We start from the raw sequence: 26,709 nt of genomic DNA on the forward strand, positions 1-26,709 counted from the left end.
AATGAGCCGTTAGATGAGACGCCCGTGTTCAAAGCTCAGGTGCGTTTTTGTGAATGAATGAAGACGTGTGGTGAAGCGGCAGAGGAAATGGCGACAGTGATGCGGAGATCAGAGGGATGCGGATTCATTCTTCCTCCACCACAGGAAGCCACTGATGAAGCTTCTTTTACGGGTAATCTCACCCACCAAAAATAAAAGATTCCTGGACATGACGGCGGTTTAAAACCACCAACCAACGCAAGAAACCAACGTTCCAGTCGTTGCAGAAAGCAATGGGGTTTTTTTTTTTGTGAAGACAGAAAAGGTGATGAAATATAATGAAAAAGTTAACCTTTTCTTTATTTTTTTTTTAAATAAAAAAGGCTGTAATGTCGGAAGTTAACTTTTTGATTCGTCAATTATATATTCCACTTAAGTATATTGCACTTAATTTGCTTATAAAACCTTTTCTGTTAGTGCTTACGATTACAAAAACGGATGTCAAAAGTCATTTTCTGTTAATAAACTTACATTTATGCTTCCAACACAAAAAACTAAAGTGTTTGATTAGGCTTTTGTGCACATCTGTCCCAAAAACATGCCACTGAAATGTGTTTTATGTTGTGTGAATAGAGAGATAATATCAAATTCTTAAAAAATGTGCCAAGAAAAAAAAAATACACTATGCACTCACCTAAAAAGGTTGTAAAACCTCAAGCTCAAATGCATTTAAAAGTTCTAGAAACAATGTTTTATTGCATGAAATCTGAGGTTTAACTTTAAGAGCACTCCTTTATTGAATTTCAGTTTTCTATTTCCTGCATATTCAAAGAATTCAGCCACTGATTTACAGCTTTAAATGTTACGTGGTTGACGGTGAACTGCAGCCTCCTAAGAATAGCAGCAGCAGAGATCCAGGGTGGTTTATTGGAGGGGGATCCCTAAAAGGACATCCCTTCCCAGGCCTCGGTCACCGTCCTATAACTCCACCCTCCTCCACCTCTGATTCCTTGCCACCAGAGCCACGGGTTATTCCTGTCTCTTGATGATATGACCCACATTTTACTGCTCCGGGACGATCAACTCTCTCACTCTCTCGCGTTGGCTCAGACCTGGCTGCCTAATATAGGGGAGGTTAGCAGGGTCGCTCTCACACTGACACATTATCGCCCCGACATCAGAAATAGAAAACTGTTCTGAGGGGGGGGCTGTTAATTACTGCTGCTACTGTAAGGGGGCGGGGGGGACACAAATTAGACACATCCCCCGTCGGACCAACAGCTGTAGGTGGCGAGAGAAGAAGTCTAAGAGGGAACGGGTCGGTCAGTGTGGTGGATGTGAGGTGGAGAGAGTTAACCGTGACTGCATGTAGAGCTCGTAGCAAGACATGTGAAAGGCTTCTTTTGATGTGAAGTTTTTCCTCTTCTCAACCTGAGGGTCAAAAGGTTGGTCAGCCAACGCTGCGAGATGAATTTGAGCAGCTACTTTAAATTGAGTCTTTAGACAAAAATGCTTATTGGCTTTAGGCCCGTTTAAGTAATTCTTATTCTTCATAGTCTCGTCTTCTTATTCTATTTCAGTCGACGCCAACTCAAAACGTTACAGTCAAAATGTTTTCTTACTTAATTTAGTCCAAGTCCTGTGTTTTCATCACATTATTTTAAATATTCTAGTCAATCTAGTGAAGCCAAAACGATAATTTTGTAATTTCTGTCAAATTTATTTGCGAGATAAAAGATTTCATCGATACGCAGGTTGAGTAATAAAGTGTGCAGCTTTGTAGGGATGGGCGTTTGACGCAAAAACTATTCGCTAATACTTTGAATAGCCATCCATTCTTTTATCCATTAAACAAAAAGGATTTTTATGTTATAAACCTTCTGGTGTAAAACTGGATCTTTCTATATTTCTGAATTATTCTTCCTTCTCGCTGCTTTGAGGTCAGCCATCTTTTGTTTTGCCTCCTGAGTGTCCAAGGGGTCCTGCCATGGTGGTGAGCCTCGACTAACCCAATGCCTTAAAAAAACAAAATAAACACAGAGTCCTGAGGACACAAAGTCGGGCCAGAAGAAGCAGACTGCTTTGTCTGGATGTGCTGTTTAGCTGCTGTGTAATTACAGCCACAACCACTAAAGTACCCATTATAGAAAGCTACACACATCCACTGCAGCTAGACAAGCTGAGCAGCTTCCTCCGATTGGTTGGTGAAGGTAATAATTTTAGGCTTGACACTAGTGAGATTCTCTTTGTATGAAACGCTTCACTTTGTGTTGTCGCCCGTGTTGATTTAGTCTTTTAAAGCTTCCTGTTCACCAGTATCCCCTAACAACCAGGTAACAGACAAATTCATTTTCTTCCTCTACCTGCTTTTTTTTTTTTCATACCAACACACGACTTGTAAAAACTTAAATCTGTATCAAAGCACCAAGTCATGCATCCAATACAGTCACTTTATAGACGCCGACTTATCAAGTTAAAAGTATCATAACAAGTGATTTAGTTGTGAGACAAAAATTCCAGGTCTGAAAAGGGAAGGTCCTTCAACCTGCATTCTCTCTACTGTCCAGCAGGGGGCGACTCCTCTGGTTGTATAGAAGTCTATGAGAAAATGACTCTACTTCTCTCTTGATTTATTCCCTCAGTAAACATTGTAAACATGAGTTTATGGTCTCAATCTCTAGTTTCAAGTCTTCTTCAACACAGCATGATGTTCATTTAGTAAATGATGTCGAATAGACCATAAAGCAGGGTATGCTTCAGGGCGGGGCTACACAGTGATTGACAGGTTACTACCACAGCGTTATCAGGTCTGTGAGTTATTTTCAGTTGTTTTCAGTTCATGAAAGTTAGCTGTAACCTTTTTGGTTGATAAAAAAAAAAATGTCTTAATCAGACTTCTATTGTGCTAAGCTCCACCCTCTCGTCACTTCTGGTTGCAAAAAACCAAGACGGCGACAGGCAGAAACCAAGACTAAAACGTAACACATAACAGTAACAACTATTTATTATATAAAGCCAAAGGTGTCCGGTAGTTATTGGTTTGAATTGTCCCGTCACGTAAAGACGCAGTAAAACAAAAAACTCTTTTTCCCAGCTCTATTCCTGTGTCCTTGTCTGGCTAACTCCAAGTTTCAAGTTATTTATCATCACATGCACAACAATAAGAGATAAGCAGCAGTTTGAAATAACATTCTTATATCTCAGGCTCCTTTAACACAACTCAAACAAATATGTATAAAAGAAAAATCAAAAAAAAGGAGCTCGAGACACAGAAGATGCAGCAATTCTGAAACCCTTGTGTCCCAAGAACCTTAAAGACGCCACTCCTTTTTCTCATCAGTGTGTCTGCTACACTGATCGTCTGACCGACCTGTGACTCAACGCTTCTCAAACAAACAAACAAACACCCACCTGCATGTCTTTAGTTGCGATCTCCCCGGGAGTCGGCCAGCTGTTGGCGTCGGCAAAATCTCCAACCTGAGCAAAGAAAAGCTGAATTAGCAGGAGAGTCAAAAATAACTGGTAAACAGAGACGTTAGAGCAGGTTAGTCATGAAGGGAGATGACTTTATCCAAGAATTACAGAGTCGAAGCTGATGATTTCACGGCTGCACGACACACAAAAGCATGTAAATGAGTGCAAACAAAAGATTATCTTCCGAGGAAAAGTCTGTCACACTGCTGCACGTTCAAATGGTCTTTGGTGTTAAACCCCAAAACACACATCCGATAAGATTAACAAATGAATGTTTTTCATATGTCTGCATGACATATTTCCTTCATGGCGTGAAAGTAAAACCTTTTATTGCCCACCTAATAAAACAGGACTTAGTACACAATCATCTTAAGCCATTTATTGCCTGTGATGTGTAAATTTCAGTCGTTCCGTTTCTGCAACGCCGCACTTAACGCCAGGGCGTCATAAATGTTTTGTGGTCAAGGTGTGGTGCAACAGCAGAGCGCCTGCAATCCAAGGTAGGAAGTTATGAATGAAAACGCTTCGGGGGAAGAGATCGTCTGCTCCGGTTATCTGCATGGCCATTGGCTCGGCAGGAACTCGCATTTGCGTTTCAGGAAGTGTGAACGGGGGTTTGTACACAGCTCGAGGCATGACGGATAAACAGCTCGAGGCATGACGGATAAACAGCGGCGCTCTGACGTCACAAACCTGCACTGAGCTCTGAAGAGGCTCTGAACTAAACAAGATGTTCCGTTTGATTTGGCCAAGAATTTACTGTACATGATGTTGTGTGATAATGGAAAATACACAGTGTTTGATCCTCAAACAAACAACTCTGTAAATATACAACAGCCTTGTCATGAAGACTCTTAAGTGCTTAAGAGTTGAGTATTTCCAATCTCTAACATCCATCAATGTACGTAAAGGAAGCTTCTTTAATTTGACTTTTGATTTCAAATTAATATTAAAAATACTTTAATTTGATATGATTTGTTAGACTGAAATAGCACTTTTTTTTTAAAAAGCACCTTCATCCTGAATAAAAAAAATTTAATGACCAAACTGTGCATTAAAAGTTTTTGCCATTTAAATGGAAAGAAAAAAAGGTTTAACAGACTTTTAAAGCCACGAAACCCCAAAAAGCCTTTACTGATTTTAATTATTTATTTCAAAAGCAATTCAATAGATTTCTGATCATCTTTCATTATAAAGCACAACATTTAACTGAAGAGACAATATTTTGAGCTCAATTACTTCTCTAATTGGGCTGATTTTGAAATTAGATAACTCTTCTTTGTCTAGTTTATTACGATTCTATCCCTCTATCCCCTTTATTCTTCTCAACCCCAGCAGTTATTTCCTCTCCTTTAAATTTGTTTCTACCAAAAAGGAGCTTTGTCAGTACTATAAGTTCCTATGAATTATTTCTATTCTTAAATGGATTATTCTTTAATAATTTCTTTATTGCTGCTTTCCACCAGTATTTTCTAACAAACACACAAACAGAACGTTACCTTTCCTCCACGTCTGGGCTTCGGGGGGTTCCCTGCTCTCACCACCTTGGCGGGGCCGGTAGACTCTGTGGAAACACAAAGAAGTCGACATTACAACCAGTTCTGCAAACATCAACACAGATCGCCTAACAAGCACATTTCGACAGCAATGAAAGCAGAAAACAATAAACAACAGAATCACATTTGATATTAGTTGGAATTTATTAACTTTCCCATTTTTCTTATTTACCCGTTGCAGGTACGCTCTAAATAAATCCTCTGCCTTTCTTTTGCCGTTGCCTCAGATATCCTTTGCGTAATATACAGCTGTGGCATCATTTACCAATAAACTCAACTATAACAGTCATTTTTTCTTCTTCTCTGCCATTATTGTAACCAGGTAGATAAACAATAGAAGCTCATTTCAACAAAACAAAACACAGAACACATGATGCAGCTTGTTCAACATGTCAACAAGCTGCATCACTACTGGGAAGATCATGAATCAAATGTCCAGGAATCACAGACACACACAGCAGAAACTGAGGAAGTAAAACAGTCTAATGGAAATAAATGCATTCATGGAAGCACTTCAAAATGTAAATCCATCAAAGAATGATTTAGAGCAATTTATCAAATAATTATTATAATTATTTGGTCAATAAATTGTTAAAAGCTCATCGCAGTTCTCAAGATCTTCAAATTATTGTTTTGTTTGACCAACGATCAAAACCCAGAAAAGTGACGAGGAGAAATGATTTCAGAGGTTGGAAACAGCAAATATTATCCTTTAAACAGTGAACAATTAGCTAATTAATCAACTAATCATATCAGCACCATAACGATACAATAAGCTGAATGTATTTTCCCTGTTTGCATGTTAATGTTCATGTATAACTTGGCCTGGTTGTCAACTTTTGCACCTGTTAATCATTTATCTTGTTGTTTATTTAACTCATTCCTGTAAGCTAACGATGTAGCATTTGCTAATCTTCTCAAGCCAAACACACGCCAACAACCGTTAACGAACAATAACATACAGCGACATTAAGGTACACAAGAACCATCAGAAAGGACATTTACTGTACAATGAGACGTACAGTTTGGTCGCATTGGCATTCGTTTAACAAGTTTTCACACTGTTTGCTAACGTCTTCAGTTCCACAGAAGCCCAGTGCGTAACATTGTTTTATAAAAGGTAAGTCTTGGTATGTGGGTTAGTCATCTCGAGTTAGACCAGAGCGGGATCCAATGAAGCTCAAAAAAAAAAAAAAAAGTCTTACCTCATGAACACAATGAATAATTGAGCAGCCCTGGTCGTACCTGCTCATGAATCTTCCTAAAAACAAACCTCCTGATATCAGAGATGTTGCCTCTTGCCGTCTTCGGCTGCAGGGTCACAACACTGCGACTACGAGGGGAGCAAACGAAGCTCGCGGTGACTTCGCCGAGTCGTTTTTCGCCGGAGAATAACCTCAGTAAGCTCCTTAAGGAGGATCATGTCGAGGGACGGCCGCAAGAAAGAGTGAGAGGACGAGGGGGGAATAAAATCCTCTGGTGGATTACCAACCATCACCAACTAAGAGCAGGGTTTCTTTACAGACACAGAAATACGATAAGAGTTTTGAATGTTGTGCAGCTAAAACAGGAACCAAATTAAAGAAACTTAAATCCAAAAATATTTTCAATTTTCAACACAAAGACCTTTAAATGTAGCCACACTTTTCAGCACCGACTCTGGAGCTGCAAAAAGCTAAAAATGTTTTCACATAAGTAGTTGTACGCCTGTTAATTTTACAGTTTTTGATACAAAAAAACTGTAAAAAAAAAAAAAAAAAAGAATATTCTAATATACAAAAATCATGATTTTAAATTCCTTAAATGTCACCAAAATATGAAGTTCTTAGTAGAAAGAAGTTAGAAGTTTTAAAGCTGAATCTTGTGCTTCTAGTGTCTCTGATTGTCCTTTGGCTTGTCAGAAATGGGACGTATGTCGTTTCCCTTAAATTACTTCTGAACTTTAAACTTGTTTGTTTAGTTTTGAGTCCGAGGTTGAGAAATGGAGCCCACAACAGGGTGAGGTGTCACTGATTATTATTACAAAAACATTTGTTTGACAAATCTAGATAATACAAAATGATGAAAGAACAACTTGTACAAGTAGGAAACCTTCAGCTGATGTCCCTCCAACAAGCTGCCATCTAATTTAGCTTTTTGAAGTGAAATGAGGAGGTGTCGTAAAGTTAACTCCTCAATTCAACTTCACTAATCAGTGGTTCCTCATCCACTGCAGCACTTTAGAAGTAAAGCAACAAGAATACATAGAAACAAAGTTCAGAGCTGCTTCTGGGCCAGTCAAGACACAGTTTCATGGAAATGCACAAAGAATAGATATTCAAATCATTTGATGATGATGATGTTTTTATTAAATGATGATTTTAAATGTCTGTAAAGCGTCTTTGACAAGCGCTCTATCAATAAAATGTATTATTATTATTAAAACTTATCATTTTTGGCAAGTTTAGACAGTCCTACTCTGAATAATGGAAAGGAAAATGAGAATATTGAGCCAAAAACTAAATCTCAACTGAGGTCCAAAGACGGATCTTTTCATATTAATTAATCCCTATATTACACCACTTATCGAAAGCCAGAAACACAAATTATCATCAGTTTTTCTAATTTCTGAGGGTACTGGAACAAATCATGTGTGACAAATGTTTCCCTCAGGAAAAAGAAACAAATCTAAGCTTCAAATTGGTGATATATTTTAATCCAAATCTCTTTATTATACATGGCTCATTTAAAATTTCGCCAAAAACGGAAAATTCTGCAATCCAGCAATGTGACAAAAACTCTGGACACAGAGCAGAAAGGAGAGGACTAAAGGTTATTAGCAGAGGTTGTAAAAATGTAAAAAAATAAATAAATAGTTTTTCAATATTGCAACACTCCCAGCATGTCATTTTGCACAATTTGTCCCATAATCTCTATCACAAGAAGTCGTCTTTGGCGCCTGGTAATTTGGTGTATAAATAGTTTTATTACAGAGGTCATGTGAACTAAATCAACACTGAAATGTTTTCTTTGTGAAGCCGACCGGCTCAACCTTTTTACATGTCACTGTTGAGTAAGAGCTTCTTATGAAATGGTGACGTTTCCAGCGGTTAACTCTTCAGCTCATGCTTATCCTAATTATGGCTGAAGATATCAGGAGAAGCCTAAAGTCACCAACGACCAGTTCAACAAGACTGAAGACCCAGATCCAGGATCCTATTTAAAGTTTAAAGATCAGCTACAACCGGGTTTTTAGGCATTTTTCTAGAAACATCACCCGTTAATGTAACTATTTCACCAGATGACAGCTACAACAAATGTATCCGTAACTAACTTAATTAATCAGCTTAATGAGTCATTTTAATATCTGCATGTGCATCAAAATACACAAAATAATGGAGAATAAAGGGATGGACACGCCAGCTTTCTTCATCTATAGAAATACAGTAAATCAGTAAAGTAAGTTGATCTCATTATTTTTTTTTAATAATCACCTTTATAGGAAAGTTTAATCCACGTTCCAACCTTCCACCAAACCTTTATTATTTAATCTATTTATTTAAAATTCTGTCACCAGAATTAAAAATGTATTGGTGAAAAACCAAACAAACAAGACAGAAAATACCGCAAAAATATCAGAAAATGTTTTTAAATATTCTTCAACTTCCACTGATTTGTGAAACAGAATTATGACCCTCTTAACAGGGACTTTATAACATGCTTATAAATACGTGAACATTATCTGGGTCACCTAAAACTCATTTCATAGAACGGCACAAACTCCTGTTCCCCCGAGCCACCTGACGTAGAACCTTTAGCCTTTGTTACAACTCTGTTGCTAAATTAAGCCGGGAAATCGGCACAAATTCCTCAAGTATTTATCCGCATTTATCTGCTTAGTTTGAAATTTTGCAAATGTCACACTGCTGCTGCTGCTTATGAAGCATGACAAAGCCTGTTTCACAACCAAACGTACACAATGGCAGGTTCTTGATGTTACCAACAGATTTCTCCAGCAAGGCTTATTCACTGGAGCCTTTTTAATACCGATAAGTGGGACAACTGATTAAATCTTTCTGCCTCGTCATCATGACGGAGGACTTTGAGAGGCTTTCAAAACAGCTACAGAGTAAATGTAGAGGAGGGAGACTTTATATCATTAAAATAACTTCAAACGCCTTTTATTTATAGTGTTTCTCAAAGTGAAGGCTCATTTGAATTTAAGTGTAACACTTTTTTTCCCCATTAAGTATATGGGTGGATTGTGATGAAATTGATATTGATGATAACATCCCCCATTAGTCTTAGCTAGTCTCTGTGTTTAGTGCTAATTAGCAGTTAGCATGCTAACACACTAAGCTAAGATCATGGTAAACAATAAACATGCTAAACTTTAGCATGTTAGCATTGTGCTGAAGTACAAACTCACAGGACCACTATCATGACTAGACTCTCGTTTAAATATTTAGAGATTTTTGATAGTTTATATAATCAAATAATAAAGAGCCAACTATACAGACTATTTTTATTGTCGATATTCTGTGTATTGTTTTCTCGATTAATCAATTACAATCAAGTTTGAAATATTAAAATGTCAGAAAATGGGGGAAAAGTAAATCATGCGTTTCCCAAAGTCCAAGACAATGTCATTAAAATGTCAAATGTCTCTTTTGCCCACACGAAATTCAGTTTACTGTTATAGAGGAGTAAAAAGGGCGGAAAATATTCACATTTAAGAAGCTGGCATCATAATTTCGATTAAAAAATGGTTGGCAATTAAAAAGTTATTAATGGACTAATAATTGCAGCTCTAGAGAGGAACAAATCCCATTCACAAACACAATAGTATCATTCAAATATTAACGTGTTGTTACGTTAGAAGTTGCACCAGTCAAGTTTCTATGAGTGAGAACAGGTCAGGTCATGTAAACAGGAAGTGCTTTAGTGTGCATAAAGAAAACTTACATTTACAGACCAAATAATCGTTATTCTCAGTAAAGCAGTGAGTCTTCAGTAGGTTCATATAATCACGTTTGCTACAGATCCTTTGGAACAACTTCTGACTACAGAAAACACCATCAGCTGTTAGCCGTGCATCGTGGTCGAAGTGACCAAAAGAACCCTTAATTTAATTTTGTCGCCCGTCAACTGCTGCAACCAATGGACAAACGGAGGTTGTTCAAGCAGGGTTTTTTTTTTTGGTTTTTTTTAAATCGAGTTCTGGCACATTCTGTTGATCAGCTGAGCCGTGCACTACTAACCCACTGAAGGGCGCGTTGGTTATCACTCACAGGGCGGCTCAGTGTTCAGGGCATATCAGATGATAGCTTAAGGTCAGAGGAGAAGCCTCTCAAAAGGCCAAGGCGTCTGACGAACTGTAACGCTGCTGCTGCTCCTCCGGCAGTCACACAGTCAGCACAGCGTCCACAGAAGACGTCCGCCTCTTCAGGGGAGATTTAAAACGCATTCCCAAGATTGTTATTTCTCATGCAACACAAGCTAAGATTTATTGCAGTTTTCTCTTTTGATGTTTGTCATTATCCCATGACCTTTTAATTTGATTTAGCAGTTTGGTTAGAGACTTCCTACACTTCACCCTTTAAGAAGAAAAAGTGATTCACTGAATGCCCTGCTGCCACGGCGGGTATGACTTGCTACTTTAATGGCTATTCAATTGAATTAATTAATCCATCTTGCAATAGGATCACCTGGGATCTCTTGCTTGGACCACACCCATTTCTTCAAATTAAACCTTTATTTTGATTTACAACTCTGGCAAGTTTAGCGACTGCATCTTGCACGGCTATGGCGTTCACAAAATCCGCCCACAGACAGAAATATAAATACACATATTTATAATCTCATTATTACTTCATGCTTTGATAAGATTGTAGTTGTTGCGTTCATGCCAATAAAACAAGACTTGGAACTCGCACACAGACTCTCGAGGAGAAACCAATACCCGAGTCGCTGTCGCAGCTGGGACTCAAAAAGTATTGAGTAGCTTTGTTTACGTTTTATCTTCCATCTCACAAATACTCAAACGATGACTGATCAAACCCAAACGTCAAAACTGCTAAAACATGTGTAATGTATTCATTCACACTGTAAAAAAGCCCTGATCATTCCTAATTATCAATATTTGGACTTCAAATTTGGAATTCCAATGTTAAATTTAAAATGCAACTTATGCAGCAGACCTAAAACTAGTATTAAATATAACTAATTTCAAAAATGTTTTCCAATTGTATCTAGAGTCACACAAAAAAAGAGCAATAGGCCGTAAATTTCAATGGAACTTTTACTTTCAATTCATTTTTTTTGCACTTCCGTAAAAGAAAAAAAATCCCTCACTAATTTGCATTGCAGAGGTTACAAATTTAAAATATCCTCACATCAGGAAATTTAATTAAGTCTTACTTTTACTTTTTAAAATCAAACCTTCAATTATTAATCAGATATCAGTCTAAACTTTAACGATTCTCCAGATCTCACACACGCTCTACAGTAAAAAAGGAACTTTAAGTCCCCAATTTATTTGCTGCTGATCTTTAGTTTGTGGGATTTATCAATTTTCAAAAGATTAATTGCACAAAATAGGCGTCAACCACCTTGAGAACAGTCCGCGTCAACAGGTAGGAGTGAAGGCTGAGAGCGTTATCGCAGCGTTGTGTGTTCAACTGTACAAGAGCGCTGATAAGTGTTAAATTCTCAAAAACTCAAGGACAGGTCGAGTGGGTGTGTTACGAAAACATACGGCTAAATATCATAGAGAACATACAAAGGATAAAAAAAAAATAAAAAAAAAACTTGTGAAGACATATGGAGGAGGAGGAGGAGGAGATGGGAACAACAGGAGTGCTGATAGTGTTGCTGTATCTGCAAGTAATGTATCCCAAACATGTGTCAGCAGAACAAAATGAGTCAGAAAAACGCTTGCAGACAATCAACTTAAATTTCTAAATATAATATGGTGAAAAAAAAAAATAGTACCAAGAAGTACCTGCTATATCATCCATAACAAAAGCTTTGATCCTCAGCAGAATGAGGAGAAAACAGGAGGCGATATATCTTTGTTAAAACCCATTTCTTCACAAAAAGAGAAATGCAGAATTTCACTTCTTAGAAAAAGCAGCCCCCCCCCCCCACACACACACACACACACACACATATACACACTGACACTAAGAAATGAGAATACCTTGTTTGACCTGTAACTGTATCGCTCCATTGAATTCTGAATTAACTAAACAAATGGCCGGATCGAGCTGGATCAGCTGCACCTGAAATATGACCCGACACACACCAACACAGCCACATCAGTGCAACTACAAAGAAAACAAAGTGCAAATAATAAAGGTGTTTTTGTGTTAACTTGAGCAGAACATTTTTTTAAATATTTAGTGAGTGACTTGAACGCTGACAGAGAAAACGAAGCATTCATCCTTTACCGGCTTTCCCCTAAATCACCAGTTCGTCCAACACATTAGTATGTAGTGACTCATCACTCTTTCCTGTCAGTTCATCCTTTCTTCTTCACCATTGGCTCTCATTTCACTGCCTTCTTTCTCTCCTCTGTGTTTATTCCCTGCATGTTGCCTCTCCTTCCGTCTCTCCAATCTTAATATTTTAAGCTCTATATGAGATCACTTTGCACATTAAAATGCTTTACTGCTTCCTTATTCATTTAGATTAAAACAAACAAAAAAGCTGCAGGGGTCGTATGCATAAAAGTTTAAAACTATCTCCATCACATGCCCTTTTTCCATTTACAGTTATCTCCAAGTCCACAACTGACTTTTTCCCAGAAATCCCACTACAGAGCACACACGCACACCACACACAGCTCAGGTGGAGTCCAAAGACGGATTCCCAAGGGCGCCGCAGCACACGCCAGTGACGATAACCGGCTCCAAAGCCCCCACAGGGTATCGCTGGAGGAGCCTATAAATAAACCTTGTGCCACGTCGGCTCTGCAGTCTTAGATAAACACAGTGGCGTTGTTGGGGGGGAAAAAAAGAAAAACACGCAGCCAGTCCTGAGCCAGATGCAGGGACTTTTTTTTGGTTGGCTATGGGCGAGTGGGTTTGTTCTACTCCCACGTGTGTTGCAACGTCATTCTGAGGTCATATTGTAATTCTAAGACTCACTTATTTGATGTGAGAGTTGTGGGATTTCCCAGTTTTCAGGAGAAAACTCTGATATCTTCCCCACAGGATGATACTCATAAAAAATTCACACCTGCACAAAGCACCCAAAAAAGGCAGCTACAATACCTCATATTGTAAGTGCTCATTACAGGAAACTAGATAAGGATGTGTGAAAAGAAACAACAGAAAAATCACCATACAATGGCTAGTTATTTGTCACACTCTACGTTGAATCAGTGTGAAACTTAAATCAGCATCGTCTGCCGTTTGCTCTGCAGCCCGACGGTCTCTCAGCAGAGTGACGACGGCAGAGGGAAGCCGCTCTGCAAGAACCAAATATGGAGGAAAGGACTGTCGAGAGCGTACGCCGGTAGGTCGCCTGCGTGACACACACACGCACACACACACACAACGTAGACTCTCAGCGGCGTCACATGATCAGAGTGGTGACATCAGCCTTTGCAGAGTAAAAAGGCTCAGACAGCCGAGAACAAACACACTTAAACACGTTAAACCCAAGTCATGAAACAAGAGAGCAGCAAATCTAACCCGACATCAAACCTCATCCGACACAGACTGGATGCTCAACTCAAACCGTTTAGGTCTGCATTGAAATACCTGGATGAACGCCATTTTTCTGTTGGTTATTTCACAACACATTTTCCTCAACATGTTAACTTGTAAATCATGTCTTCAAAGTACAATTTGTTGATTTTTTTTTTACATGCAGATTTCTGACAAAGGCAGGCGTGACCCTCCAGAGTGTTAATGGTTATCCACAGGACAAACAAAAAGGCTATTAATGCTTTTAACCCTGATGAAGTGCTGAAAATGTTCCCAAAAACCAAATTAAACAACCTGTCAGCTCTAGCTCTTCATCCATCACTGACATAATCACGCTAAAACAAATACAGTTATAGAAGAAAAGCTACGCTACAAACGTTTTGCTTACTCTGTGGAAAAAAAACCCCCACTACATTTCTTTTGGCTTCTGCCGTCTTCACAATAATGGTACAATAAATCTGATATATCAGAGAGTGCAACAAGAAACGCAGGAGTGAAACTTGATCCCAAACCAGAGAGATTCAGTTACAATCTAGAAAAGTGCTGAGAAATGAACGGGGAGGGACTTTTAAAAACACAGCTCTCTCTGTAGTCACAACACAGGACAGTTGGAAAAGTTGCAGTAGACGATCAGAGGTGTGCACAAAGAAATATGGTCAAAGTTGAGACTGCACGGATTAAAAAACATTGCAGCAGAAAGGACTTATTTGTTCAACAATAACAGTCCTGTCTGGCTTTTTTTAACTTCATGTTTTCATGTTTAAATTCAGATTTTCAACCATCAAAAATACTCCTTAATCCTCAGATGTCCTTTTTTATGAAAGACTACAAGTACCAGCTACCTTTACCTGGTCAACGAGCTGCAGCTACTTTATTTCAGGTGAAATTGAAGCAAACTGTTTCAGAAAAAGAAATGCGTTTTCATTCACTGGTTTGGTGTGAATAAACTCTACTACAGAAGTTGGCACTATTGGCTAAACATGTCAGTAATCCGCCAGTAAACAGAGTAGAAGAATAAGTAGAGGTTGCGAATTGTAAATAAAACCAAATTGGCTTGACCATTTAACAATCTACCAGACAGAATGGAGAGGTCTTTAGGAATTTGTTCCCCTTTGGAAAGTTTGAATTGTTCTCTCATGGCAGCTAGCAAGTTATGGGATAATCAGAGAGGACCCCAAAAGAAACCGCTGACTGGTAGGGCTGTGTTCAAAAAATCGATCCGCGATCCGATATCGATTCACGCTCAAAAGCACGATATCGATCCAAAAATGTCTGGATCGATCTTTTCCAGGTTTTGGTCATGGTTCATGCTGTCTGCAGAAGAAGACATGCATCTGCAAGTTATGGGATAATCAGAGAGGACCCCAAAAGAAACCGCTGACTGGTCATGCGAGTTAAATGTTCCATACGAGTTTCCATAATCCATTTATCAGCTCAAGCAAGTAATGAAACTTTTTCCCCCACAATTGATGAAGTTTTATCAAATTTCGTCGTTCCCATACAGCTTTTTCTAATACTAAAGATCAAAATGTGCATGAAAATATGTGATGAAAACACACCTAATGACTCATCTGCTACTGTATTCAGTTTGCAGGTCATTATAACCAACAAACCCTGACTCACAGCGGACAAACACTCGCAACAGTTAAGATGAGACACGTCTTTAATCGTGGCACACCTGCTCGTTAACACACACGTCTCCATGAAAATGTTGAAATCAAATCCCATCTGACTTAAGACTTGAGTTCTTTGGCTACAGGGGCTCAGTCGCACCACTAAGGGGACTCATCCTGGATGCAGACGGACTACACCCTGAGCGGATGGCGGCTCTGCCCAGCCTCCGCAGAGGGGATGAGCCGCTATCGTTGAGTCCAGACACAAACATCAGACAGATAAAAGCATTAAGAGAAGGGCTGCCCCCTGAAACAGCTGACAGAATGTGTGTGTGTGTGTGTGTGTGTGTGTGTGTGTGTGTGTGTGTGTGTGTGTGTGTGTGTGTGTGTGTGTGTGTGTGTGTGTGTGATGAGGGAGTTCAACATAAACTACCTAGCTTAGCATCTCCACTCTGAGTTAATCTGCTCTGAGGTTTCTGACAGTCTGCAGCCACAAGTCAAACACACGTGTTTCAGTTTTGTGAATCAGTGACTAATGATGCTAATTCATAAAGCACATTAGTCAATTAGTAATTTCTTTATCATCTGTTTAGGCTGAATGACCTGTTACCAAGAACGGTATGAGCACATCTCTGGTAAAACACAAGAATTAAATAGTTGTTCCAATTTCCAATTACACTCCTATGATTTTGTTGGACAACCCCAATCCTTTGTGATTGAGATACATTTTCATAGTGAATCTGCAAAAATTGGGGCTGCAATTGACAACGCTATCATTATCAATTAATGTGTTGAGTAAAAATACAAGTTCTTGGATTTATAATGATCAAAGAAAAGCAGCAACTCAAATTTGAGAAGCTAGAAATGAGAATGTTTGACATTTTCAGGCTTGGTAAATGATTTAATTCAATCCTACTAACCAATGAAACTATTAATTGTTTCAGTTCTAGTAATGGTGAGTCTTTGGAAGTGCAACAGAAGGAATCCCTCCAAACATGACAATACTGTGTTGAATTATATTATTACCCTGCAGAATGAATATAAGAGTTAGAGCGACAAACAGTTATAACAAAGACTTTAAAAAAGAAAAATGGTGATCTATTAGGACCAAGCTGCAATAATCAGATTAACCAGCAAACAAGTGGTCATAACGTCCTGACCAATCAGCTGAGCTCACATCACCAGAGCGAACGCAGCGACTTTCCTGCAACAGCACTTAGTTCCACTTTACAAAATCCGCGCATCAGCAACCTTTCATGACCTTTGACGGGTCCCGACAGGTCATAAAACGCAGCTTCCAACAGCCCCGGGGGTGTCTGATGACCGAAGGTGGGGCTCTGCCTCTTCACGGCCACAACAAAGAGGACAAGTTTCACAGAGCACGGACAAATGCGTTGAGGCGTCCATGCTAATTTTGAAGCAGCAGCCCCCCCACCTCCCCCCCCACAAGTAGAAGCGAGTGCTGCAGGAATGCAAAGCAGCTCCGTAACATCTCACACAGTCCAGAGTCCTTTAAATTCACAACTTTATTTAGAGCTGGCAAGAAAGCCAGAAGCAGAGTGGAGGCTTGTGCGGGGGGGAAAAAAAGTAAATCACGTAGCACTTTAGTTTAACCGCCCCCCTTTTAAGCATTAATAATCTGTTAATAAACCATTTTAAATGTTTATAACACATTATAAAGTAGCTGTTAGGAGTTATTAACACTTACTAAAAGTCAACTACTACTCCTCCTGTGGACACCCAGAGTTATAATGCATTAAAATATGGTAAAATGTTAGTTACTAATGCATAGGAGAAGTTATAAACAATGACAAGTATTTGTAGACTACTAAAAATAACCCTTTATCTGTTCAAAGCAACATTACAATCTGTTTCAAACCAATTCATATATATTTATATCCTGCTTACAAATGCAAATACGAGGTTAACGCAAAGTGTCACTAAAACCATATCTGGAAAATAATCTAAATATCAAGAACAAATTATACTTTAGATTAAAGCAGTTTTGTTTCGTAAAGAAGCCAAGAGTCACGTGACACAAAGTGTGACGGTTCCATTCAACGGTCTCTTTCAACCCAAACTTTCAAACACAGAGGGCTTAACATTTGCATGTGTTAATTAAGGTTTCTGCATTGTGCTAAAGGAATGCTAATGCACCAAACCTAACCCACATTTACATTTATTCATTTGCCAGACCGGCCATTTCAGTCCTGACTCTTTGGCCATGGGGGGGGGGGGGTCGTCACACCTCTGCTTCAGGACAGCGATACACGTCGGGCTGCATTCTTCACAACAGACTTGAAATTGGGTTGTACTTGGACTGGGTCTCATTTCTGATACTTCAAATTGAAACTGGTGGAAAAAACACTAACTTTTTCATTCAAAAAACATTCTTCTAATGCTTTGAAACGGTACCAAAACAAAAACACTGAATTATTTAATACCTGTAACACCCTAAGCCTACATCAAAGGTTGGGCAAGTATATTTTAGAGGGGATGGAAGTTAACTTTTCAACTGTTAAATGTCAAATACATGTCATAGTCACAATTCAAAAGCTCAAATTTAAGGTTTCCTTCTTATGAAAATGCAAGAGTTTAAGGATGGTTTGGTTCTCAGTCAAGGTGCTGAACATGCATGTGTTCATGTCTTTTGCAGTGTTTACAGAAGCTTCTTTACACACTTTCTACGGCTTTAAAGCCCCTCGAGGGCTGCCTTAAAGTAAAAACCTCATGCACTCATTCACCGAACACTACGGTAAAATTATGCAAACATCAACAAGCTGGAAACCTGGTGTGCCGAATGAACGTGCACCTAGCAAGGAGGATAAATTTGCAAAACAAATATTTCAATCAGCAATGCCTTTACAATAATTATATGGCGTTGAAAAGATTTAAATCTAGATTCACTTCACTAGATATTCACACTGTTGCTGTGGAGCCTGGAGCAGGTGATGGCATCCGAGAGCAATAATGTAAGTAAAATGTAGAAAACGTGCTTTTACTTTGGCAGATCATTTATTTTTAACCGTAATTCACCAAGATGTTTTACCGCTTCTCTCTGAGACTTTAACTAGAAGTAAACAATAGTATGACGATGCTCAGTAATTAATAGAAATAAAGCAGAAATAAAGTATAGTTTTGGATCTAGGGTTGGGACTTCTAGACGTTGGCCGGTCCAGGTTTGGATACATGCAGAACATGGATGGAAAGACACAAATGTGCTCCAATAATAAACAAATAAGAGCTCCATTTAGTGTTCCAAGTCCCTACAATTAAAGCAAATGTTGCAATCTTTACCTCATAACATTATGATGATCTATTAAGCATGCAGCCCTGTTAAAAAAGATGATTTAAAATTCCGCATTTAAGTGTTTTATACAGAATGATTTTATTGATGCATGTGTTTGAGGAAGTACTGAGCATTCAGCTGGATAACAAGACTTTGATTATACTGCACGAGTTGTGTTAAAGCAACTGTTCAAATATAGTTGAGCTGTGGCTAAATGGTTAAACAAATGCTCATTTTGTGGCGGTTGTATTCCTTTAAAGCGGTCAGTTAGGAGCAAACAGGTTTCAGAGCAGGACAGGAAGTAACTCGCATTAAACAAAGTGGCTGCATTTTGCTGGAAATTAGAGTTAATTTTGTGCACTAGGCTGTCCGATCAAATGGACAATGTTTTACTCCGTACGTTCTCGTTTACAAACTGGATTTATATTGCAAAACTGCTGTTAAAAATCATATGTAACAAATGTCTGCATTGCCATGTCGACTAGCTGTATGACTGAAATGTAACCTTAAGGAGGGCCTGCTTACATAAACCACACTGGTTCTCCTGTTCTGTGGTGACGAATTGAAACAAGGCAGGCAACAGCACTGCCTACATTTATCACTAATTCACCATTAAAACTCCCTCTGGGGGCAAAAACACACCGATGACTTTAGGCTTACTGTTCAGAGGAACTGAGCCTACTTGTGTGGGAGATTAATTCACATTCTGCACCTTAAACCTTTAAAATAAACTGAAAAAGCTGTGCGGAACTTTCGTTTTACTTGAACAAATGAACGATGAAGTCAGCATAAAAAAATAAATTAAAAAAAAGGACCCCATCAGGTCAATGTGATGAATTAATCCACCGTCTACATCTCTAGAAACCAATTCCAATATAAGATAAGATAAGATAATAATCCTTTATTAGTCCCGCAGCGGGGACACATACAAAGAAACATACTGTAGATGATCATCACTGCTTCCCTAGAGGTGTCACATGACAAATCACAAACTGAGAAGTCTTTCAGCTAAAATGCCAGAAGTTTAAAATGTACAAAACAAGCTTCAACGCTGCAAGTTTTTTTCCTGTTAGCGGTGCGGTCGGACCGGATTTCATCTGCGGTTATTTAGTGACGTGATCACACAAAAAGAGGCAGGGTTCAACACTGCAGCATTACTCCTTCTCTGGCATTTTTTATACAACCAATATTCCTAGAAAGCTTACAACACTTTTTCTAACCTTTTGGACTTTGGAGAATTGTCTAATTTCACCTGTCAAAGCTCAATCAGATTAAACTCACAACCTGAAGCCAATACCTCATCTCTCGTAGAAACTAATGTGGAGTGAACTGCAACTCCAAGGTCCCTTTGTAGAGTTTTTGACCCACTATGGAGCAACTATGGCGCACTTTTGTTTGTATTGTACACAAGCAACTCACTGCACATTCCTGCTGTTCCTCTGCTCAACAGTTGGCGACGTTAACGTGCAACAAAACTAAGTAATGCACCAACATAAGTGAAGAAAAGCACCGCTACCAAGAAAACATGGCTGTAACAAGGGGTGTAAGAAAATATAATTGCACTTCAGTATTGGGGCGGCTGTGGCGTAGTGGAGAGCAAGGTAGTTCTCCAATCAGAGGGTCGGTGGTTCGATACCCGGCTTCGGCAGTCGATGTGTCCTTGGGCAAGACACTTAACCCCAAGTTGCTCCTGAAGGCTTGCCATCGGTGTGGACTGGATGTTGCATGAATGTTAGTTAGAGTCTGATGGTGGCACCTTGCATGGTAGCCTGTCATCAGTGTGTGAATGGGTGAATGATATGTAATATACTACTGACTGTAAGTCGCTTTGGATAAAAGCGTCTGCTAAATGACTGTAATGTAATGTAATGCAAAATGATGTTGAGTGGTCATGCACAGATTCCCCAAAACATTATTAATTTCTAATTCACATTTTACATCCAATGATTGGTGGCAGAAAGTGGCACAGATTGCGTTGTTTAATCGCCCAACTGCTTAATGTAATCAATTTCCAACAGTAGAGAATTATTACGAGTCTCGTCTTTATACTGTGACGGGTTTCATAAAATAAGATTTGAAAAAAGTTGCAGTATACATCACCTTGCTTTGAGTATATGGAATGGTAAACCCCTGTGTTATATATATATATATATATATATATATATATATATATATATATATATATATATATATATATATATATATATATATATATATATATATATATAACACAGGGGTTTACCATTCCATATACTAAAGCAAGGTGATGTCAATCAACAGCCTTAATGTAAACAATGCAAGGTGTAATCTTTTTCTTAAATGAGCTTTTCGCAAATGTTTCATGAGGGAAACACATTCAACCGGTTTGTTAGGCCTCGAGGAGACACAGTGTACATTCTGGCGAGTGACCTTGAACGCAAACCACAACGAGTCAGGGCACCTTTAAGTCTGTGGCCAGGGCTTTCGACAAATCCAGCCCTTGGTGAAAAGTGTTGTGGTTTTTGATGACAGTATGAAGGAAGCCACACACCCTGGAGACGAGACAGTCGGGGGAATGCTTACTACTAATAGCACTAGCAACCAAACATAAGGGAGGCCACTTTTAGAAGATTAAACAACTTCAACCGGTCAAAAGATAAGGCTTCATTACAGTTATTTTTAAAAAAGCCTCAAATAATTCATCATATTATGACACATTATTTGACCTCAGCTTGGAGAGTTTGAGTATCAAAAGGTCAGGGGGAAATGCATCACTCATGACATCAAAAAGTGAACAGTCTTCCATTTAACAAGTTGTGGGTGGTGACATAATGATGTCTTAACCATTTGATGACTGGGTGAGAAGGTGATGGCTTGATGTACTACAGGTTTAATGATATTGCTGTCAATTTCTCTTTTGTGAAAAGTAAAGTTCAAAAAGGTCCAAGTTCAGCAATCCGATAAGCCAATATTGAGACAATAAGAAGCCTAAAATGATTATTTCCCACAACATTTAACAGTAAAGCCAGTCAGCAGCAGCATGTCTGAGGCGATTGTAAAAAAAAATATGCTGCTTATTCCAAATCCAAATCCATTTAGGATCACTCCCACTGTAATCCCAAAACTGGCTGGCCGGGCCGTGGACATACGTTTTCAGCCTTTCAGTGGGTGTTCTTATCCTGGACAGAAGTTCAGGGTCTTGTTCAAGGACACACTGAGTACACACGGCTGATTAGAGAGCAGTCTACCTGTTAAAAAAAGACTCAACTTCACCCTCTTTAGTAAGCGAGCCATCATTTGGATCCAAAAAAATGACACTTTCTAGGAAAAACAAAATGCCCCCGCCTTCAGAAAATAAACTTTAAAACTTATTCACCGTATTTGTCGCTAAGAGCTCAATATCATAATATAAATCACACAAATGTACTTTTTAAAGACATGTGCAATGTATAGTTGTAGGTTTAGCTCCAATCGGAGAAGTTGAAAGTGATAAAAACACTGTATCCGATGTAATGGATTAGTATAAAAAAGGGGGCCAAAGGGGAAAACTCCGATTCTCTAAACAAACAATCCAACTTATAATTAGCATCCAGACAATTTCCCTCTTTGATTCCAACATAAAAAAGGGGGCACTACAGTACGGTTTTCTCAACCTCTGGCTGCCAGCCCAACTTTCCTGCTGATGTGACAGCTTTTGGAGCCGATCCACCCAACCAACCAACCCACCCACCCACGTCCAGAAACTCAGGGTACAGGCTGTACCCTGAACCTAAAGTCTACACCAGTAACGGGCAGCAAAACAAGGACAACAGAAACCGCTGACGGGCCGCTGTCGGATTCACTATGACCTGACTGTGCAGGTCTGCAGCGTGGACACTAGCCCAGAAAAAGAAAGAAAAAAAGAAAAAATCACACACACACACATGGCTGAGAGACATAAAACCACGTTGTCTTTCCACAGAGAGAATAATCACCAATAATCACCTCCCATAATCAATCCCAGCTTATTTGACACCTTCTTTTTATCCAAAAACACCCTTGTGTAGTTATTAGCACCAAAAAACACAATATTTCCCCCAGACTGAAGCAGTGAGATCATGCAGTAGCCATGATGACTCCAGTCTCCCCCAGCCTGTTAGCTCCTATGCTAACAACCCCCTAGCCATGTGAACAAGAAGACAGGAGCATCTCTTTATACCTTGACAGCAAAAACACAACAGAGTTATTAAACACACACCAGTGAATCCACCTCACATAAGACACACTTAAAACAGTGCTTGGTGTCCTATTTGGCACGGATGGGAGCTGAGTTAGCATGCTAGGTGGCTAACTAGCCTGCTAGCTGCACCCATGCCTTTCTCCTGGGGAACACGTGGAGTGAACACGTGACGCCCCACAACAAGGCTGCTGCTTTTAAAAAGAGAGATTAAACCTGCAGATGTGTCGCGTTTGAGGCGGTGTTTTGATGGAGAAATGAACAATATTTAAAGTGCATGAAGAAAGATGACATGTTTCTACACATGTTCAGTGTAAATGCAGGGTAGCAGCATGGATGCTAAGCTAACAGCTGAGTGGTGAAGGCTCTGCGACGCACTAGGCCTCTGTGTGTGTGTGTGTGTGTGTGTGTGTGTGTTTTTCTTGTAATTTATGAAATGCAAAATAAATAATAATAATAATAAATGTCTTATTAAAGTGTGTATTTACAAAAAACAAACACACAAACATGTAAACAGTAGTGGACAACAGGGGGAGGGTGTCACTATGGGTGGAGGTAGACTACACACACACACACACACACACACACACACACATATATATATATATATAGAGAGAGATAAAGAACATGGTGATAAAGCATGAGGGCATTTTTTTGGTTGCTTTTTAAATGTTTAAAGTCATTGCATCCAGCATGCACAGTGACACTGCTAAATTTAATTTAAAATAACTACAAACTAACCCAGAAATGCATCAAAACTGGATGCACATAAATGCACATTTGTGTGGTTGGGTGGTGACACCAGCTCTGCAACTTTACAATGAATGCACAAAGGAGAAGCATAGATAGTGAGTGATTAAAAGGGGTGCAGACACCTTTTGTTTGTTGCATTTAAATGAAAGTAAAACCATTTTGGTGCATTTTAACTCATATTTATATATTAAAAAAAGGGTGTAATCCCTTGTGCAACCAGTCAAACCCATCCAGGAATAGCCTTCACCAGGAGGAGGAGGTTGGAGGTAGGATGTAGGAGAAGGAGGTGATTTAACTCCAAATATATCCAGCTTTCTTGCAGGAGGAGGGGGAGGAAAAGCAACCACACTATTCTAGTGCATGCACCTTTTTGTGTTTTAATTCAATAAATATGAGCTTTTCTTTGTCCTGTGACTGCTGCTTGGACCACACCTGCACAGACACAACACTGACAGCAGAAATCAACATGCACTGGAGGAGGAGGAGGAAGGTTTTTACGCACCGTGGTGTGCCTGGCCGTTCACGCTGACCACGGTCACCGCGTTCATTTTCCTAGTCCAGGGGTTCACCTTGGGTGGAGGAGCTTCTGTGAACTCCTTCCTGGCTTTAACACCGTCCTCCTGGAGCTTCTCGTCGCTGTCGCAGCCTCCTCTGCCCGACGAGGAGGCTGGATCCTCGGCGTCGGGGTCTCCACCTGCACCGCTGCTGCCGCTGCTGCCGCTACTGCCGCTGCTGCCGCTCCCTCCATGCGGCAGCGGCAGCGGCGGCTCGGCGACACCCGTTCGCTTGGCCTCCGCTTCTTCGCGAACAACTTCGCCGCGCTCCTCCGCGTTGCTGAGCGCGGTGCCGGGCAGGAGAGCCTCCACCTGAGTGGCCATTTCTCCTCCTGCCTCCTCCTCCTCCACCCCCAAAAAAAAAAAAAAATCAATCTCCTTCAATTTCACGAGGAGAAAACACAAAAAAAGTATTTGTTCGGCTGAGTCTGCCGCTCCTCTGCCGCTCCCAGGACAGATGTTCGGCCGAAGACGCAGCGCAGCCGGGCGAAGAATTAAAACATGTGTAGAAATGAAAGAAAAACGTGTCCGAGGGCCTAACGAGGATTACAACCTGATCTCCAGCACAGGCAGCAATATGGATGATCCCCACCACGCGATGCAGGGGTACGCGCACGTACGGAGGGTGGGAGTAGCCACGTACAGCCGGGAGCGCGCTTATGGGTCAGGTCGAGATGATGCGTTCAGGAGCTGCGTCTTAAAATCACATTTATTCGGAGGTCACAGAGTGGGACTGGTTTAGGGGCTTGATTGTGTGATGCATGTAAAGTTATTTTTGTTCTATATAAGATGTTTAATCTGGTTTAAGTTAGTGTCAAAAAGAAAATCAACAAACCCATTTGAAGAAGTAAATTAGAAACTTATCTCCAATTAATTCACATTTTTTTCATATATTCTGCAGTTTTATGTTATTAATATTAATATATGTTATTGATATTAATATATTTATTTATTTAATATATTCGTTATATACCCTGGTCAAAACTATAGCTTCTTAAAACTTCTTAAAATCCCATTTTCGGAGATCACAGAGTGCTATATTTTTGTCCTTGATTGTATGATGAATGTAAAGTTATTTTTGTTCTAAATAAGATGTTTAATCTAGTGTTTAATTTAGTGTGAAAACTAAATCAACAAACCCATTTTTGAATGAATGTAAATTAGAAAATTATCTCCAATTAATATATGTTATTTTATTCATATATTCTGCAGTTTTATATCCTGGCCAAAACTATAGCTTCTTAAAACTTCTTAAAATCCCATTGTTTCACAGAGTGCTACTTTTTTTTAGGGCGCTATATATTTAAGTGGCTTGATTGTATGATGAATGTAAAGTTATTTTTGTTATTAATATTAATATATGTTATTGATATTAATATATTCTGCAGTTATATATCCTGGCCAAAACTATAGCTTCTTAAAACTTCCTAAAATCCCATTTTCGGAGGTCACAGAGTGCTACTGTTTTAGGGCGTATTTAAGTGGCTTGATTGTGTGATGCATGTAAAGTTTATTTTTGTTCTAAATAAGATGTTTAATCTAGTTTAATTTAGTGTCAAAAAGAAAATCAACAAACCCATTTTGAAGAAGTAAATTAGAAAATGATCTCCTATTAATTCACATTTTTTTTTTGTTCATATATTCTGCAGTTATATATCCTGGCCAAAACTATAGCTTCTTAAAACCTCTTAAAATCCCATTTTCTCAGGTCACAAAGTGCTATTTTTTAGGGCGTATTTAAGTGCCTTAATTATATGTGAATGATGCAATGTACTAATAAAGTTTTTTAAGTTTATTCTAAATTAGATGTTTAATCTAGTTTAATTTAGTGTTTAGAATGTATATATCCTGGCCAAAACTATAGCTTCCCTCATGTTAACTACCATATATAATTGTATGATGAATGTAAAGTTATTTTTGTTCTAAATTAGATGTTTAATTTAGTGTTTAGAAGAAAATCAACCAACCCAGTTTTTAAGAGAAAATGCTCACTTTTAAATATTTTTTTAATATAGTCTGCAGTAATATATCCTGGCCAAAACTATAGCTTCTTAAAACCACAAAAGTGCTCAAAAGTGCTACTTTTTTAGGGCGTATTTAAGTGCTTTTTGTACTTAATTGTAACAAGAATGGAGAGTTAAATTACATGTTTGATATAGTTTATTTTAGTGTCCAAAAGAAAATCAACAAACCCATTTTGAAGAAGTAAATGGGAAAATGCTCACTTTTTAAATGCAAATGTTTTCATATATTCTGCAGTTATATACCCTGTCCAAAACTATAGCTTCCCTCGTGTTAACTACCACATAGCATTCCTATAAACATATATAATATGGACAAAAAAGATAAATAGAATAGTCCATGAACCTTCTTATCACATGACAGCAACTTTTGTTCCAGAAAACTAAACATTTACCAGCTCGAGGATCAACTTGGTCACATGTTGAATGTGTGATTTGATTGGATTACAGCTCTCTCTTTGTCCTTAAAGCTGTGATCCTCTTTCTATATAGCCAGTCAGATATGCAAAGGTCTACATTAGCCCGTAATCACTGTAACACATGATCAGAAGACTCTCCACAATCAGCCATAGATATCAAACC

At 39.0% G+C, this 26,709-nt stretch overlaps 1 protein-coding gene across 1 annotated transcript in view; it reads right to left on the reverse strand.

The window, feature by feature from the left end:
- Window positions 1–24,774, reverse strand: part of larp1 (La ribonucleoprotein 1, translational regulator) — a 50,471-nt gene extending 25,697 nt beyond the window's left edge. The window contains 3 exon segments of the mRNA XM_054625422.1: window positions 3,391–3,456; window positions 4,953–5,017; window positions 24,055–24,774. Coding sequence (XP_054481397.1) covers window positions 3,391–3,456; window positions 4,953–5,017; window positions 24,055–24,430 — 507 coding nt within the window. The 5' untranslated portion in view covers window positions 24,431–24,774.
- Window positions 24,775–26,709: the final 1,935 nt, after the last annotated feature.

This window comes from Anoplopoma fimbria, chromosome 24 (assembly GCF_027596085.1).
Source record: "Anoplopoma fimbria isolate UVic2021 breed Golden Eagle Sablefish chromosome 24, Afim_UVic_2022, whole genome shotgun sequence".
NCBI lineage: Eukaryota > Metazoa > Chordata > Actinopteri > Perciformes > Anoplopomatidae > Anoplopoma > Anoplopoma fimbria.